The sequence below is a fragment of the Mya arenaria genome, chromosome 17 (assembly GCF_026914265.1).
Source record: "Mya arenaria isolate MELC-2E11 chromosome 17, ASM2691426v1".
Classification (NCBI taxonomy): domain Eukaryota; kingdom Metazoa; phylum Mollusca; class Bivalvia; order Myida; family Myidae; genus Mya; species Mya arenaria.
The window spans coordinates 19,866,766-19,886,809 of record NC_069138.1 but is presented as its reverse complement, the minus strand read 5'-3'; the positions used below and the strand labels follow the sequence as shown (position 1 = coordinate 19,886,809).

The following is a 20,044-nucleotide window of genomic DNA, read 5'->3' as shown; positions in this document are numbered from 1 at the left end:
GGAGAACTTTGGGAAAGGGGATCAATATGCTTAAAATATTACTTGAAAAGTAACATTGGAATATGTACCCTCTGCACAAAAAACACCCAACATGTCAAAATCTGCGATAACAAAGCAGTTTTATATTGCTGCCGCAGTAACACGATTGATTTCTTCACACTTCAATATCAAACACAGTAGTTTTGGGGGACTTTGCACAGCAAGATTATTGGGAGTTGACAGACTTGAAGATCAATATGGGATATATTAAAGAAGACCTGGTAATTCCAAACTTTAACATCATCAGGGGTATTTGCCATTTGGACAGATATTCAACGAAATGATGTTTAATTGTGCACTTCTTTTTATGACTTATGAATGATGTTATAACATGGTTAAATACTTTGAATCAATCTGAAAACATGAATTTAATGAACCATCTAACAACACATTCTAATGAGGGAATTTAGTTGCTTCATGCATTTAAATAACAGATCTTAAAGATACAATTGAGGCCTCTTATCACTGAGAGTATGGCCAAATGTTATTGATCAGGAATTTTCCTTTGTTATCTTAAATCAACGTTGCAATTTAAATAAAACCTTTTACTGCTTTGTAATATTTTTTTTTTATCTAAACAGAACTTTCAAGGTATTATTTTCGAAATGAATTGTATCAACTTAGAATCATAATGGGCCGATTGTTCAAAACTTGTTAAAGTTAACAACTGATTAATGTCACAACATCGTCATTAACTTTCAATTCTTTTCTGCTCTGGAAGCTTAATGGTTACACTTGTGATCTGCAGTGTTCCTAACAAAAAATAAGACAAATGTGTCAGCGGTTTCTGTTTTATTTGAAACTTTTTTCATAATCAAATATTTCGAGTTTAAAAGTTGTCATTAATCACATTGTTAAGTTAAACACAGTTCTGAACAATTGGCCGGTTGTTTCAATAAAGCGATCGTACAATACATTCATTGATTAGCTGGTTCCATATAGAAATTACAACGTAACACACAAAACATATTTTTATGCCATGAGCATTATTATATATGTACCCACCCACAGTGCTTCAGGGAAAAGGGAAATAATAAAATAACAAACCCTTCATCACTGACATTCACTTGTTACTTCCCTTACATAGAAATCAACTAGAATATATATCATTATGCTGTCCTTACCTAAACTTCCTTCAGATAAATCTAGCTCCCATTTGCTTTTCTTGTAATGCTGAAAAATAATCCAATATATCATTTTGTGGCCAGAGCTTAAAATATGTCGCATATCTAAAACAAATCAGTGGCCAGAGCTTAAAACATGTTGCATATCTAAATAATCAGTGGCCAGAGCTAAAAATATGTTGTATATATATATATATATATATAATCGTTGGCCAGAACTTAAAATGTGTTGCATATCTAAAAAGCATTGGTCAGAGCTTAAAATATGTTGAAATTATAAAAAAAATCATTGGTCAGAGCTTAAAATATGTTAAAATTATTAATAATGATTGGTCAGAGCTTAAAAAGCAGCATGTTAAAATACTCATTGGCCAGCGCTTAAAACATGTTGCATATCTAAATAACCATTGGTCAGAGACTTAAATATGTTGAAATTATAAACAATCATTGCTCAGAGCTTAAAATATGTTAAAATTATTAATAATGATTGGTCAGAGCTTAAAAAGCAGCATATTAAAATACTCATTGGCCAGCGCTTAAAACATGTTGCATATCTAAATAATGATATATCACTTTTAAATTGTCTTCATACTGTTACCAAATTATTTGATTCAATGCAAAAATAACTGCTTCTCTACCTACCTTACAGTCATCACATTTCATTTTTCAGTGAATATCTATTTGGCCTTAAATTTTATTTACAAATTAAGGAAAACTTAAAATAATATAGCAACACTACATTATGTAGACTAATAACACATGTCATTGAGCAATGGGATACCATAAAATATAATTTCAAGTTCAACTATGTATAGGTTATACCAATTTAAGTGAATAAATGTATCAATTAATTAACCATCAAACACCAAAAACTGAAGGTGTTCATGCACCAATAATTCAGAAAACAAATCAACATTATTTTACCTGCAGGTCGTGAATTTCAACAGTTCACTTATAGATACACTTTCATTATGACTTTGATACCAGTAAAAAAAGTTTTTTGTTTGAGCATTTGAATTTGTAAGGTATGAGGTATACCAGAAAAGAACATTATGATACATAGTACATGAAAAAACATAAAGAGACACAACTCTATGTGTATGAATATAACATTCATATTTGGGATAAACACTAATTCTATAGAGCTAGAGCTGGTTTTTACTAAAATTTCATAACAGTACATTCTGATTATGAAAAGCATCTTAAAAATGGCAGTGGTCAAAATCAGCACAATTATATTGCAGGGCTTGTTAACGTTTGTGTTTATGCTAAGCACTTTTGTCAGTACTTGGGCTTGTTTATCAAAAGTCAAATTTTATAAATAAGTCAAACGTCTTTTTTCTAGCCCCACTCCTCCCGAATGATGCAATGGTCTGCTCATTTAGTCCATACACAGTACATGTACAACTATCACCTTGCCAAGTAGGCTCTGTCCTCTATGGTGCTGGCTATCTATACTCAAAGTTATATCCACCCTCTGTCAACTTTCACACTCAGTTATGATAAAGTCATTACTTATTCTATTCTCATCAAACACACTCTTTTTGAATGTGACCAGCATTTTTAACATTGACAATTAGTACTCTATTTGTGGGTGAAAAAAACAATACTTGAAACACTCGATATGGTTTCTGATTATTGGTAACCATAATTTGTTAACTATCTATAGTTCAGTTCTACCTTGCTGTCATTCAATGACTAACCCCACCCACATCACCCCACCCACCTTGCTGATGCTTAACCCACCCGCCTAAGAAAAAAGTAACCACCCACCATCTAAAACAGTTCTATCTCATCCAAACCATCTAAAACACCTAACTCTTATTTTACCAGCTTCTCTCCCCAGGCAAGTTTATTTTAAACTGGTTTACTAAGAATAATTGCACTCCAAAATATTGCTATCAGAAACCACCCCAAAATTTTGTTTCATTTTTTTTAGGTCGAATTCCCATTCAACCGGCCCACCCACCACAACTCAAACAGTATTTTACAGTTCATTAAAAACTGGCAACCACCCTCAAAAGGTTTATTTTTTACTTTTCATATTTTCAATTTTTCATGGCCCACCCACCATGCATATAAGAACATCTTACCCTTGTCAAACTTTCAAGGGTGTCTACATTTCAGAGTGTCAACACTCATTTGGGAAATAAAATAAATATCAGAAACCCATCCCTCCCACCTTGCTTATAACAAACCATTTTTATAACATTTAACACCTTCTTATGTAAATCCCTACCTTTAACCAATCAATTGCATTGATCATATATGTTTGTTATGGTTAAACTAAGTCTTACTTCCTCCCACCTGAACAGATATTTCTCACCCACATAAAAACCACACAACTTTTCAAGCCCCTCTTAAAACCCACCACTTGCCCACCTACTCAAAATAACCCACTGTTTTTCCACCCACTCTCTAAATCCAACACACTCCAAAAACCCACCTTTCCCTCCGTGAACTGACACACTCTTATACTTATTTATAGCTAAAGCTCAATCTACCTCCATTAACTCCCACCCACTTTTTTCCAATCATATTACCTTTGCCTTCCCTTGAATTTCCACCCACTCATAAACCCCACCACTTTCTCTTACCGTGACACCAAGTTTTTCTCAATTTTAAGCTTATGATACAGATATTCATTAAAAAAACACAAGAAAATCTCAAGGTTTGAACAAAGGTTTTACAAGATTTATTCCCTCAGAGAAAAATAAACATGATTTTGACATTAAAATGACCTAATGTGGATTTTAAAAATAGATAAAATCAATCAAGTTGCCTACCTTAAGTGAACCTACAAGAATTACACATACAAAGTGCTTACAATTAACATAAACAGTATATGATCAGTATGCAATATCATGTACATGATTGACTTACATAGCATACTTGAACAGCTATGTAAGTATTCATATACTGACTCTTAAGTGTTTTAACATCATGGGCAATACATTTAAGCATTCTGCCAACTTCAACAAAAGAAGCCTCCTTACAAATGGGCTTCTAAGCAGATTAAAAAATATGCTACTGATTTCATTGTTCTACTTCAAGACAACATCTTTTCTTATGATCAGCATCTTTCATGGCCTTATGAATAACCATTTATATTTCAAGCAAATCTACTAATAGTAGATTTACCGCTTCTAGGCACATATACACTCCATATAAGACATGCAGATGGTACCTCACATGGGCCTCAGTGTCTACCTTTACCTTTTCTATTGAGAATGTATCTTACCTGAGCTTCATCCTCTTCAAAAGCTTCCTCACCCTCCTCCTTCACAGCCCCACCTGCCTGGCCGACCTCCGTCTCCTCCATTTCCACATCAGTGATGGAGTCTTCCTGCAATAATGCTCGTACATCCAGCTTGATGTAGTGGCCTGGTGCTTCCTCCCACCTCGACTGCAGCTATAGCATTCAAGTTGGCAAAATTTTGTTTTTTTTGTATAGTCAAACTCATTTTCACAGAAAAAATTTAGATCAAATACTGCTTCTTTGTTTAATTACATTCTAACAAGCATTTTCTTTTTTTCCTGCAATTCTCCACTTGCAATGAGCATTGACACAAGCTCTCCAAGAACTACTCCAATATCAACTTTAATTTGTAGTCTTTTAAAAAAAACCCGCTCGTCTCCCCCATTGTCTGGTCGTAGCTGAGAAATAATCAATGATAGACATGAAATTTGTACTTTGGGACTGGAGATGAACCGACACAGGGGTCATCTTCTAGTCATGGCCAACCTGCATACCAAGTATGAAGTTCTTGGGTCCAAGCGTTCTATAGTTATTGAGAGGAAATGAGGTGCGTTTTTCACATGAAGGTCACTGTGACCTTGACCTAGTGATTTAAAAATCACTAGCAATAATATGTATATTTTATGTAAAATATCCTAAAACATACAAGCTCAACACAAAATAAGCAAAAATATTTTTGAAATTGTTTACAAGTCTGAAACGAGTTTTACTGAGTTTATACCATTTAACAGATTTCTCATACCTTTTCTAATTCTCGCTGTGTACGTTTGTGAGTGTTTCTCTTCGCACAGACGGCCACATCACAGTGAAGTTCCACGATATACACCTGTAGGAAGTAAACACAGTGTAAAAACCTTCCACGTCCAGAAAGCACACGATATTTTTTCAATTACTCTACAGAATATATCGTTGGAAAACAGGCTAGTGAATCTTTGTAATGTGTGAATATTCATATTGAACTGTACACCATGTCTGTCAAAAGCTATACATAGTCTTTGTTTACTGTTGTACATAGAACCCCACAATAAATATTGACTTCACCTTCTCGGTTACTTCCATATCCAATCAGGATCCAAACAAATTTTCAGATTTCACATCATTAATGATTGAGTACAAGATAACTGCAGTCAATTAGCCCAGGGTATTAAATGGAGTTATATATTATAAATAGCCAGGGTACCAAGAATGAGTGTTTCATACATTATAGAATATATATTTATGTTTGAAGTAAAGGCAGAAACCACAATCATTGATGAGAGTGTGAGGGATCAAATGGATTAGCTGTCCTCCTCACACCAAAGAGATTAAGGGCACGAATCCCACCATTATTCTCTCGGCCCCTCAAGAAGGAAACCAGTACAGGTTCCAACCAGAAAACTGACTCGATTGTGCTATATATCAGCATATAGCTGTCTTCATAAATTTGGATTAACCAATCTTCAATGAAATTACTAGACTCTTCTGCATTACCAACCAAACATTAGGTCCCTTCTTTATCCCAAATTTTACCCTTGGTTGCTGTTTACCTGGAAACCCTTGGACTTTGCGTAGCTCCAGAACTCCTCAAAGTGTTTGATGCGGTCGAAGACAGCGTCGACAATGATGAACGGGAAGAAGCCGTCATCAATGGTCTTCTTGAAGCTCTTTAGCATGTTCTGGCGATATGCACTCTCCATCTCAGCCTCATATTCATACTCCAGGACCTACAGTACAAGTAAATATAAGACTGGTGTATAGCATTTAGAATATTACACAATCTCTTCAGCATGTTCTGGCGATACGCACTCTCCATCTCAGCCTCGTACTCATATTTTAAGACCTATTGTACGGGTAAATGAATGTAAGACTGGTGTATAACACTCAATTATGACACACAAGCTCTTATGCATGTTCTGGAAATATGCAATCTCCATCTCAGCCTCTTATGACTTCTTAGTAGTGAGACTGTACTTGTTATTAATCGTAGACAAAAGTGTGATGATGACATATACACTTGTCAAAGTACTTCATCCACATCCTGCAGACAATACAAAAAGTTAATGAAACTTCTTAATTTAAATTCCACACGCAAATATGTTTGCAAAGGTAGTGAAATAAAGCTTCAGGTGTATATCGAAGCAATGGTCAATTTGATTAATATAGAAACTTTAGGGCCATTAAATAAAATTAAATAAGATCAACATTTTTTTAGTTAAATATTTGTATATATTTATAAGTAGGAATTGCAAATTAAAGACGAAATTGAACATGTAAAATAAAAAAAACTTTAACCAAACTGACCGCTCTTAGTTTCGAAATTGTCAAGTATGTAAAGAAGGCCCAAAAAATCAGAAATAGTATATAAAATAACATTATGTAAATATCATCGTAGCTAAATAAATGAAAATGTAAAAAATGTAAATGTATCCCATGTTGCTTATTTGACTGTATGCTTTTGACAAGAAACTGTAATAGTTAAAGTTGACTAAATATTCTGTTCGATTCTGTTCAGAAATATTAATACAATGCATACATTAATAAGATGGTCCTTCTAACATACATATACTTTTTAGTATTACCATACTAGTGCATATAATATGTACGTATACCTTTTTCTTGATGCGTTTTCCTGTCTCCTGGTCCTTCTCTATCTTGTCCACCTCGATCATGAAATAGTCGTCCAGACACAGCATACGTGGGGCCCCACCACCGCTAGAGACCTCCTTGTCCTGAGGGACAAGAAGAAAAAAGTATATTAATACATCAACATTACTTCGATTATCATATATCTTCACAAGTTTTTCATATTGTCTTAAAATAATCAAGGCAAGATTTTGGCATGTAGTTAACTATTAAAGTAAATTTCGAATTAATGGCACCATATTACATATATGTTTGAACAAATGGCACCATATTACATATATGTTTGAACAAATGGCACCATATTACATATATGTTTGAACAAATGGCACCATATTACATATATGTTTGAACAAAGGGCACCATATTACATGTACCTTTTAACAAATGGCACCATATTACATATATGTTTGAAAAAAAATGGCACCATATTACATTAAGTATCTTCCATGGCCGAGAGTGTAAGATAGGTTTATTCCGACCCGAGCGTAGGGTGTTTTGTGGAAACGAGGTTTACCAAGTTTCCGAGAAAAACACCCTGCGCGAGGGTCGGGATGAACCTATCTTACACGAGCGACTATATAGCGGTAGATGCTTTTTCTCCCACCTCAGTTAAACAAAATTAAGTAAAAATGTATTTTTTGCCGGAACTCTTTTGTGCTTAGTGAAAACAATTGCGATGGATATGCAATAGCAAGCGGTTGTCATGGATATGCGCGCAGTGATCTAGTTAATGTTTATAGTCAAATCGGTCTTTTTAAATAGTTCTAATGAGAATGAAGCATTATTTCTTGAATGGTGCGTGAAAAATGTTTTATGGTGACATTTGAAGCAAGAAATATTTAATTAGCATTTTCAATATTACCATAAGACAAGATTTTCTTGATGCTACTGACGACAGTCTTTAACAAGGGAGGTAATTACAATGCGGTGACCATTAAAAATGAGTTCCATACGGGCATTTTATCTTCGCCCGTGGGCAAGATAAGAATATCTAGCATGGTTAAATTATTGGATCTACTTATCTGAGGTGGAAGAAATATGTTTTAACAAATGGCACCATATTACATGTGTTTGAACAAATGGCACCATATTACATAAACATTTGAACAAATGCCACCATATTACATGTACGTTTGAATAAATGGCACCATATTACATGCAACTATTAACAAAAACGACAGGTGTTTACCTTGATCAGTTTGCTGACATAGGTTTTCCCAGAGCCAGGGAGTCCACGCACGATTGCTACAATCTGCTGGGGTCGCGTGGTGCGGCCTGGCAGGCACAGAATGTCCTCAACCTGTACAAGTGTGTTCATTTATATTAAACTAAATAATACTTTGTATTGGGCTGGAATTCATGCAGCTTAAAATGATTACAAATTTTAAATTACTAATGGTTACAATTTTTTCATTGTTAATCTTATCTTGTTATTAATATAGCATGTGTAAAACAAGAGCAAATTCCAAACAAGATGTCTTGAGCTTAGAGTTAACACTCATGGTTCAGCCAATGGCATGGCCCGACAGATTATGAAGTAATTATTTGGAAAGCCCCTGAAATTTTTTATCATAAATTGTGTTTAGTTTGTTTGTTATTTAGGGGTTCACATATGCATATTTGGTAGTAATAAGTACAGAGGCATGATGTCAAACACTAAGAAAGTTTTTGTTGATTTTGCTTTACCAAACTATTAACTCCATGAATATAACATACCCTTTGCAATACATATGCCAAATTGTAAAAAATCCCAAGAACAAACTAACTCAGTTACCTTGACAACCTCCATCTTTGTCTCCACTGGCGGGGCTCTGGGTGGGGGACCAGGAGGGGGGCCAGGAGGGGGTCCAGGAAACTGGGACCGACTGATGAAAGGGGATGGGAATTTCCTGAAATACATACAGCAGGTAAATGTCAAATTTATCAAACATGTCTTTAAGAACAAAATTAATGCCTTTCATTGTAATGAATAATTATTTAAAATGTAAATACCAGAAATGCTGCAATGTAACGAAACCAGGTTTTAATATGGGCGATCATAAGCTACCTACACACCAACTTTCATCACTATCCATCAATTCTTACTTAAGTTATTGGGTGGAAACCATTTTTCCATTTTTAGTCACAGTAACCTTGACCCCAACCCCCTCAAAAGCAATCCCAATCTAGCAATTCACATAAGCTACCTATACAACAATTTTCATTACTACCCATCAATGCTAATTTAAGAATTTGGGCGCACACCTTGACCCCATCCCCTAAAAAGCAATCCCACGCTAGCTCTTCACATAAGCTACATACACACCAACTTTTATTACTATCCATCAATGCTAGCTTAAGTCATTGGGCAGAAACCAATGTTTGACGCCCACCAGATCAACAATATCCCGATTCTAATAAGTGTTTTTTTTGAAAACCTGTTTAATAAGTATTGATCACATTTTTCTTGATTTTTTAGTCGGGCAAGTAAGCAAATTATCAAAAAGAGCTAGTTGGCTTTAATACAGCATAAACGAAAGAAAAAAGCAATCAATTTTGAAGTAAGAGTACTTAACAACAAATTTATTAATGGCCATAAAAGAAGATTATTTTACTGTATTTTTGTTCATTGGAAGCATATTTTCAATGATAAGTGGTTACAGCAACATAATGTTAATCGATTTCATGTTCATGCAATTGATTAACAATGACCTCAACCATAAAGATCAAATTTCCAACAAAACCGGTACTTGATCATCATTATATCCCAAGAGTAACCTCTATACATACCTTTCCATGGGGGGAGGTGGTGCTGGTCGTGAATACCTGTCCACTTCTCTCTGATCTGCAACACAGACAACACTGACTGATTTAATCTCATACAGAAAGTTGTTATCCCGACTAGTATACATATAATGTACTTCACATTAATAGTCCATGAAATATAATTAATATTTACAAATATTTAATTATTTTAACAAAAATATGATAAATTAGTTTTTTTGATAAGTACTCACAAACAGACATAACAAGAGCCACTCGGAGCTAAGGCCAACGCTTGCCTGTTGTTGTTGTTGTTTTCAGTGAAAAAGGGGCATTACTCATGAACAATTATGAAGGCCAGAATTATGGGCCTTTCTGTACATGCTGTTTGGTGGATAGTCCAATGTGTGAAATATGCTAAACCCCTGAAAGGCTGTTGTTTGGGAATACAGGTTACATTAAACCATTTTAGGTTACATTCTACCATTACAGGTGTGGGCCAGTGTAGGTCCAGTGTGCCTTTATACTTAGTATTGTCCCAGGCAACATTTGAACCAAGTTTCTTTTTAAGAAGGGTGATAGCCATAATTAAAGTTTTTGCATGCTGATGACAATGACGCCAAGGCTATGAAAACAGACAAGCTAAATATATAACAAGACCAAACAGAACTTAATTAATAATAAGTAGGGCTTCCATTCAAGGAATTTTTGATGTGTATTACTCCCTAGAAATGGACTTAAACTTCCAAAATTGATAGCTTGGAAGTACAAACTTCCATAATTTTTCAGAATAGTCGAAAGCTTGGAAGATCAAATAACAAAACCTGGTGTCAATGTTTTCTTTATGGTGACATTTTCAATCAGTCTTAAAGATACTTCCATTATTATACTGGTAATATAAAATTTTGAAACTGGCAAGTTATAGTAATGTTGCGAATTATTGAATTTTTAAACCAAACATTGAAAAACAGTGGAACAAATTGTAGAATCTGTGGAACTTAAACTTCCACATTTTAGGGAAAAACTTCCAAAATTGATGGTAAAGCAGTTCAAACTTCCAGTTCCAAATTCTTAATGAAAGACTGGTATTAGGGATAACCATAGAGCCTCTGATTGTACCTTGTTGTGAGCTAGCAGTTGGTCTATGTGAGAAGCTGGTGTCAGTTCTGCTGGTTGGTGGATAGTCCCGGTCTGTTCCTGCTCTTTCATGTGGGGAGAATCCACCCTCCCTCTGCCCATACATGGACTCACCCCGGCCTGGGTAGCCCCCAGACTCCCTGCTTAGCGGGTAGCCCACAGCCTCCCTGTGAGGCTGGTAGCCCCCGCTTTCCCTGCTGGGCGGGTAGCCTCCACTCTCATGGTGGGGAGGGTAGGTCTCACTTTCCATGCTGCTAGGGTACTGTCGACTGTCTTCGCGGGAAGGGTAGCCCCCAGAATCACCCTGTGCACCCTGGGTAGGGTACTCCTCCTCCTGGCTGCCTGCAGAAGAACGTTGCCCATGCCCGTAGTCTATCACTGCAGGAGCCTGATACCCCCCAGCCTCCTCCTCCGAGCCCGTAGGCTTATGACCGTAGTCAATCGTCTCTGCAATCTTAAAGGTTCCCTGCTCTTCTGGAGGTCGATATGGGTCGTAACGGTCACGTTCATCCAAACGCCTGTAACATTGATTAAACATTTAGAAATGGTACACATTCAAAATATATTCATTTTTGTCTTTGTTCTCTTATCCTAGGTTAATCTTAAAATCATTTGTGTGCCTATTTGTATTTCTTTTCTAATAAACCTTCACTGAATTGTCATGCAAAGTATAGAAATCCCCCCGTCTTAAATGGATTATTTACATTTTATTGTTATACATGTCACTTATGGTATAGCATACAGTATGATACGGTATGTTTGACTTTTATCAATAAGCATTTTTGCTTAATTTACTATTCTGTGAACTCCAAAGTCTGTTATGTGCATGTAATTCAATGTGTTTTTCACTTTCCAGTGGATGGTGGTGCATGGAAAGGTGGAAATAGCATGGTTTTGGCAAAAGGGGTCAAATACAATAACATGATTCCAGGGCTTCCATTAATAATTTGAAACTGGAAGTATAAACTTCCTGTCCATCAATTTTGGAAGTTTTACACTAAAATGTGGAAGTTTAAATCTCCCGAATACAATATCTTTTTCCACTATTTTTCAATTAGTATGTTAAAAATCAAGTAATTTGTAACTTTAACTTGCCAAATTCAAAGCCTTATATTATAATAAATCATTTTACCTTAAGACTGATTGAAATTGTGACCATAAAAGTAATGTTGACACAAGGTTTGAATATCTTTAACTTCCAAGCTTTCTACTTTGGTGGTTTTCAAAATTATGGAAGTTTTTGTACTTCCTGGAAATCAATTTTGGAATTTTTAACCCATTTCTAAGGAGTAATATACTTCCAAACTTCCTATACAGTAATGGAAGCCCTGTGATTTATATAATGTTGATCTTGTTTTCCAACCTTTTTATTCAACAAACCTATTCCCATATTCATGAATGGCACTTAATTGCTACACTTGTTAAATGTTTAGGGGCCAATGCTCCTCCAAAATAACAAAACTATTTTTTTAAAAGGATTTTTTTTACCTGCATTGTGGAAAAAAATCTCCTTTTTCAGGAGGGGAATGAGGCAGATATTTGGCCCTTAAAAGGGCTGAAAAAAAAACAACAACTGCATTTGTAAATTGGTACCTGTATGGGTCTTCATACACGGGTCTCCTGTAGGGGTCTCTGTAGGGGTCTCTGGCATAGGGGTCTCTGTAGGGATCCCTGGCATAGGGGTCCCGGTAGTACGGGTCACGATAGGGGTCACGCAACCGCTCGTAAGGATCCTCAGGTCTTCTGTATGGGTCTCTCCGATCCTGGAACAAATTAAGGATATACTAACAATACAATGTTGATAAACTTAAAGAAAGCATTACTGGTACCTAATCATTATGCATACATGTACATTATATGCAGTTTTTTCAGTATGTCATTTTTTAAACACTTTTTGCCATCTTCCTTATAATTATTCTTTAAGTTTAACATCTTTTCAGAACGAGTCTTATATTTTTTTGTATTTAATGGCATAAATGAAATAAATGACTAAAGAGATTTCCATGACTATCGAACTTGATCAAGATATTATGGTCACAAACATGTGTTTAAAGTTTGGTGAGGATTGGACAAACAGTTTTCAAGAATTAGATCGGAAACAATCTTCGGGACGTATTTTTCAAGTCTTTTTTTGCAAATAAAGGGCCGTAACTCCTAAATGACAAAAGCGATTTCCATGGCTAAGGAACTTGATCAAGATATTATGGTCACAAACATGTGTTTAAAGTTTGGTGAGGATTGGACAAACGGTTTTCAAGAATTAGATCGGAAACAATCTTCGGGACGTACGTACGTACAGACAGACAGACGTACGTACGGACAAGGGCAACCCTATATGCCGCCACTTTGTGGGGGCATAAATATGTTTCAGTTATCACCTGACATATTGTTGCAAAACATTAAGATTTCAGTTATTCTTCAATAAAATGTTTAAGCTAAATTTGAAGGGCAAACTGACATCAAGTTACATGTATATTAAACTAGTGTAATACAATTATTTTTTTTATACATAATGGATGTATTTCACTTGAAATAAGCAATGTCATATGAAAAATAATAAGTGAAAAATGATATGCAAAATGTTACAAATTAAAATAGATCATCATGAAATTACCATTTTTACCAATCAGTAACTTACGTAGTCAAGTCTCTCTCTGAGTCTATCCTCCGGCGCTGGAGGAAGCCTGGCTCTGTCGTATGCTCTCTCCTCTGGTGGCCTGTACGGGTCAACAGGTGGTCTGTTTCCCTCAAGTGGTCTGTTATCTTCTACCCCCTGGACAGTAGTGTCTGCTTCTGGGGCTTGAAGCTCCGCCTGGCTGTCTGCCCCGTAGCCCTGCCCCTGTTCATACTCCACGGCCGGCTGTTCTGTGTACTGATCCTCCCCGAACTGATCTGCCCCATATTGCTCCTCCCCATACTGTTCAGGTTCTGCCTCATTTCCATACTGGTCAAACTGCCCCTTGTTACCAAACTGTCCCTGTACTTGATCGCCGTATTGACCTCTGGCCCCAAACTGACCTCCACGACCCCTTTGGTTACCACGCCCAGTGCCCCTCCCCCGTGCTGCTGCTCCGAATTGTCCCCCATACTGCTCCTCCTCCCTTCCTGTCTCTGCTGGGGGCTGGCCCCGTCCACCACGCCCCCGGGCACTGTCAAATCCACCACGTCCCCGGGCATTGTCAAATCCACCACGCCCTGAGGCACTGTCAAATGCTCCACGTCCCCGGGTACTGTCAAATCCTCCACGCCCCCTTGCACTGTCAAATCCTCCACGCCCCCGGGCACTGTCAAATCCACCACGCCCCCGGGCACTGTCAAATCCCCCACGCCCCGGGGCACTGTCAAATCCTCCACGTCCCCGGGTACTGTCCGATCCCCCGCGCCCCATTTGATTGTCTAATATTCCTCCACGACCCCGTTGGTTGTTAGCCATACCACCCCGACCCCTCTGGCTGTCTGCCATGCCTCCGCGGCCTCTTGTACTGTCAAACCCGCCTCGTCCTCTACCACGTCCTCTCTGGGCACCAAACTGGCTGTATTCATCGTTGTATTGATCCTGTTGGTCTTCATAACTGTGGTCTATATCCTAAAGAAAACCCAAAAGATAGTGGATTCATACACAAATTTTAATTATTCTGCAATTCTCATTATATTAATGAAAAACTTTTGATACATATGCAATTTAATTTTTCAACTTTCAACATGTTTTAAATCTAAAAATATCTCAGACGGATATCGGTATGCCAGTTAAAGGGGATAAATTATCAATGTCAGGAGTGCTTTTTATTTTCAGTTCAACAAAATTTAAAAGCTGCGTTGGCAAAGAACAGTTCTTGCTGACCTTTTATTCATCCAGCCCTTATTTATTTAATTGACTGACTGTAGTGCATTCTAGGATAAGTAACTTCCACTGCACCAAAACAAATGTACCATAAAACCAGCCAAATGGCTTACCAGCAATGGTTTTATATCTGTTTTTATCGGTGCGGCCTGCCCAATCCCAGGTCTGTCCCGCTCTGCGCTGCGGTCCCTTGCACCTGGTGTACCTGATGGTGACCCAGTCCCTCTGCCCCGCCCCACAGCAGCACGCTGTTCCCGGTCCCTTTCCTCCTGCAGTTTATCCTGGTTCATAGCCAAGAACATCCCCAAGCTCCGGTGAGCTGTTGACTTCGGTTCTGGTGGTGCAGGTTTCTTCTCATTGAACTTCTTCTGCTGTTGCTGCTGTTGTTGCTGTTGTTGTTGCTTCTGTTGTTGATCTTGTTTTTGTACGGTTTGAGATTTATTGTCAGGAGTCTGAGATTTTTCTTTGTCTTTTGTAGTCTCAGGCTTGACTTGTGTGGTTTTAGGTGCAGTAGTAATTGCTTTAGCATCAGCTGCTGTTGTTGCCGTGGCTGTTGTGACAGGTGGTGTTGACACCTTGGGCTTTTCTGGCTCTGGTGGAGGTTCAAACACCTCACCCTGTAGGAATAAGACATTTATTTTAAATCTGCCTGAATTTCCTGTTACAACTTAGTTGAAATGTAGGGACAGTCATTACATTATTTATATATATAACAGTATAGGTTTAGAAATGCTCCAACTATGACTCAAACCTGCAACCCTGGAGACAGATACATCTAGCAGTTAAACAGTATAAACAATGACCTTTTTGAGAAATTTGTAAAATCAGGTGTCTGACTTATTTATGATAATAATTGTAAGAAACATGTCAAACGCATATTCCAGACAACAGAGACCGTTTCTTTAATCCCAAACATCATAAATCAAGCTCACATCTATCAACTTGTAACAGCGAAAACATGAAGTTATTAAGCAACATTTGACCAAAAAAAACTTACAGTGAACACTTCTGGCTGTGCTGGTGGGACTGGTTGACTACCAAAACCCTGAACCCCCATAGGTCGCGGGGGAGGGGGCCCTGGCATCCCTGGGCCCCCAAAGACCCCAGGGCGGGGCCCGCGCATCATCCCCGGCCTCATCCCCATTCCGGGAGGCCCTCCTCGGGGTCCCTGGTTCATGGGTCCAGGGCCGCGTGGACCACCATGAGGACCACCACGCATACCAAGACCTCCACGACCTGGCATACCACCACTACTGCAGCAGAAAATGTATCAGCTATATTACAACAATTTGGAAATCATACATTTGTGTCGAATAAGTACAATGTACATGTATGGCAATAATAAATTTACACAATGACTTCAAAAAATTATGGTTATGCTTATGTCTAAAGCATTTATACATACATGTTTACACATATAAGCGCTGCTGAAAATTAAAACATATAATGAATGCTAATGTAAATTGTGATGGATGATTAATTTAACAAAAAGCAAGGAAATTATGGTACACTACAGCTTTACAACTTTTATCAACTTACTCCAAAGTCAATCTACTTTTTAGATAAGGCCTAAAAAAAAAATACATTTGGTTCGGGTTACCCGACCCTACCTACGGAAAAGGCGCCGACCCTACCGTTTTTATAGTCAGTTTGAAAAAAAAATGAAAAACTAAAAAAAAAAAAAATTTTTTTTTTTTTTTTTTTAATTGCTTTTCAATGTGTAGTTTAAAACCTTAATTGCTTATACAGGGGATAACTTTAACACCATTCTCCAATGATGAAAATAACATTCTTACATAAAGCCTAATAAAAAAATAAAAAAAAGCCTACCTACCCTACCTATTTTTGAAAAGGATGTAACCCTAACCAAACAATTTTTTTTTTTAGGCCTAAACACTATTACTGGTAATAAAAAAAAATCAGAAATCAACAAGTGTAAAAGCGCTTATAGAATACTGATGCCAAAAAGTCACAGTCTCATCATTGTATTGTAAATATGATGTCAAATTCGTCTGAGTGCATAGTGTGATAGTTTCATGAAATTTCATTCTTTGGTGAAATATATTTTACAAAGCATAGGTTTTACCATAACATTGTTTCAATAAACATTAAACTTCATGTTTGCAGATTTAATTTCTAATATATATATAGTTGTACATGTAAAACGCTTCAGTTCAAACATAAAAATTCCTAAAAAAGGTCATATGTACAAAAAAAATAATGTCTGACTCTTAAGCTTTTTTTAATGATATGCTTATATGAAAACCTTGAACAGATAATTTCTTCAAACATTGGGTGAAAATATTGTGGCCATATATACATGTAGTTACACTCCGGACAAATAGAAATTTTCAATGCTCAAAGCTGATCTAATGTTCAACTACTTTGGAAATAATGAACCCAAACTAACAAAGCTGTTTTTCACATAAGGCTTAATTGAGAGAGTTCTTGCACCATTGAGAAGCCAGAGTGCTTAAAAGATTGTGGTTTTGAAAGTCTAAATTTTGCAAAAATGCTGCAGTCAATTTTGTCTTCATTTTTTTCACCTCACTTACGCACAAATTATGTACATGTACCTGTCCTGTTTTCCTCCAAAGCCAGACTGCTGGTCAAAGTTCATCTCCATGAGAGATGGGGGAGCACCAGGCCCACCTTGGTTCCCGTCCTCAGATCCTTCTCCAAAACTACCCTGGAAGTTCCCTCCACGGCCTCTACCGAACTGGTTTGGGCCTCCGCCACGGGGAAATCCCCTGCCCCGACCCCTAAAAGCTGAGTGAGTCCTCTTGGAAAGCTCATCCGTGATATCTACATTTAAACGTTTTAACTCCGCAATAACATCCCTCTTCATCCTTCCTAACACCATTGGGTTCATTTGATTTTCTTTAAACAGTCTTTTACTTTCATCGCCTAATGTGTTCACCATCTTCACCATACTGTTCAGCTGTGCAGGATTCATTTTCGTAAATTTCATTAAAAACACTCGACCCTCAAACCCTAACTGATTCAAAATGTCTTTACCTTCATCAGTGATCTTATTTAAAATAAATTTGTTTGTTCTTGTATCTTGATACAATCTTTCTAGAAATTGGTTATTGTCTTCTGCCGATATGTCATCTCCCATTTCCCCTTCACCCATATCTGGCCCAGAGTTCCCCATGGGGAACCCCCTGCCCCTGGGTCCCATCTGCCCAATATCACCCCTTGGGCCAAACGGTGGGCGAGGTCCTCCCATATTTCCCTGTCCAGGGCCTCCCATTCCAGCAGGTGGGCGGGGACCTCTCATCCTCTGATCCCCAGGGCCTCCAGGCGCCCCAGGTGGCATTCCTGGGGGTGGGGCATTAAATCCCGCCCCTGGGGGAGGTCCACGGGGCCCGCCTGCGCCAGCAAACATTCCAGGTGGCGGGGGACCAGTGAACCCACCAATTCCTGAGGAGAACGGCTGGCCTTTTGCGGCAGCCTTCTCCTGCTCCTTTATCTGTTTCTTGGCCTCCTCTTTCCGCTTCGCAATGTCTGACTTCTTGGCCTCCATCTGCTTCTCGTATGTCTGCCATTGCTGCAGATACTGATTGTACTGCTCTTTATTTGGATGCACTGAATAAAAGGATCAAAGATGAACTGCAAAAATGTGATATATATATTTTATGCAGATGTAAAAAGTTAACATATATTTATCATTCCTAAATGTCATTAAAACAGAAGCAAGGCTTATTCTTTCAAGGAAGACTATTACCGGTATCATCGAGATACATTCAGATTCTTCATGGAAATGTTTATTCATATCAGGGGTTTCATGATGACTTGGTAGCCGAGTAAAGAAAAGTGGCAAATAGTGTCAGACTACCCTTGCTACTTCATTGCTTCACTTTTGAGATCAGGTTTCTAAATCCATGCCTACTTTCAGAAATTATCCAGCTACTTTAAACAAAATGACAAGACACTACACAAATTTATTTATATCATCTTGTTATAATTTGTATATCTACAACCAGATGTCTACATTGTTGAACAGATAATTATTTAGCAGCATCTGCATACATTTGTTCTGTTCTCGCCATGTGTCATACTGCTGTTTCCAAGTTGTGTATGTGACCGCAAACTCCTCCTCTTCCTTCTTGATAAGATCAAGTGGCGTTTGGAATCCAATCTCTGTAACAATACAATAACCTTGATGAACTAATATAAACATACAATACAGATATTTATCAACTGGTTGAATATTGTGGCTACAAAACCACAGTTTCTGTTTATTTGTATTTTTGGGCAAACAGAGGACTTTTGAATTGTATGTACAGTACACTCCTCGCCGAACTACCACTTTCCTCGGTTACTTTGAGGGTTTTACAAAAAATAGCCGACATCCGCCGAGAACGTAACCCGCTTTCCTCATTAAAATCCATCGAGTTTCGCTGAGTTGCTCGTTTTCCAAGGAGGGTTTTATTGCTGGTATTGCCGGTGATAGTGTTATTTTATTGACCTCAAAGCGGAATTCCCGGTTGTATACATTTCTACTGCATCACTATGTTGAAACTAAATTATTACACTTGAAGTTATTTCGTTCTATAAAAATCAGTAAATCATTCATTTTCCTCCTAAAAACAGAAAGAAAACATATTGCATAAAAGTACATCTATACTTCGTTTGGCTATTAGTTTACCTTTAATTAAACCCATATTGTAGTACTAACGTAAATTTCCTGTTGATTTTCACACAAATAAAATATAACACCAAAGCATGTGTTTGTTTGTTTATCATTGTTACATGTACCTCATACTCTTACTGTGTTAAGTTGTTGAGAACTTAATTGGATTGGAGTAATGAAGGTGTTGAGTATCGCGTAAGTGTGAATATTTTTCCTATCATTATTTCTAAAGTTGTTATACATGTACATATCGTTTGTTTTTTCAGCATTCAAAATATTAGTTTAATTGCAGTTAATTATTATGATATAAAGGTAGAAAGGGTTTAAAAAGCAAATTTATATGTAAATATATTGTCATAATACCCTCCCTTTCTTCAAATGAACATTATTAAGCTTTCAGTTGAAATATTTTTTTAAAGTAACAGTCTACATGTATGTATGAATTTTTTGATTAATATAATATTTAAACCATTACTTTTGAGTTAATAAATAGAAAATATTAGTATATATACAGCAATATACAGCAATAAAGTATTTTTGGCAGTGTGGAAGTTATGTGATATATATACAAATTTTGAAGTGACATATTGCAAGCTAAATTGAGACTACGGTACTTTTGATTTTATGGCATGCTCGTTATT

General features: G+C 37.1%; 1 protein-coding gene across 2 annotated transcripts in view; it reads right to left on the bottom strand.

Moving 5' to 3' along the window:
- The window catches only part of LOC128223707 (YLP motif-containing protein 1-like), a 38,731-nt gene that overhangs the window by 8,239 nt on the left and 10,448 nt on the right, over positions 1–20,044 (bottom strand). Inside the window, exons 3-17 of one of the 2 annotated variants that reach the window (XM_052933031.1) lie at positions 18,800–18,910; positions 17,341–18,355; positions 15,762–16,017; positions 14,878–15,381; positions 13,562–14,509; positions 12,517–12,686; positions 10,906–11,441; positions 9,814–9,868; positions 8,819–8,933; positions 8,234–8,344; positions 7,011–7,130; positions 5,949–6,125; positions 5,165–5,248; positions 4,405–4,575; positions 1,164–1,212 (exon numbers count right to left, since the gene is read on the bottom strand). In XM_052933031.1, the coding sequence (XP_052788991.1) occupies positions 1,164–1,212; positions 4,405–4,575; positions 5,165–5,248; positions 5,949–6,125; positions 7,011–7,130; positions 8,234–8,344; positions 8,819–8,933; positions 9,814–9,868; positions 10,906–11,441; positions 12,517–12,686; positions 13,562–14,509; positions 14,878–15,381; positions 15,762–16,017; positions 17,341–18,355; positions 18,800–18,910 (4,422 nt within the window). The remainder of the gene's footprint in view (positions 1–1,163; positions 1,213–4,404; positions 4,576–5,164; positions 5,249–5,948; positions 6,126–7,010; positions 7,131–8,233; positions 8,345–8,818; positions 8,934–9,813; positions 9,869–10,905; positions 11,442–12,516; positions 12,687–13,561; positions 14,510–14,877; positions 15,382–15,761; positions 16,018–17,340; positions 18,356–18,799; positions 18,911–20,044) is intronic. The other variant, XM_052933033.1, reaches the window with a different exon arrangement.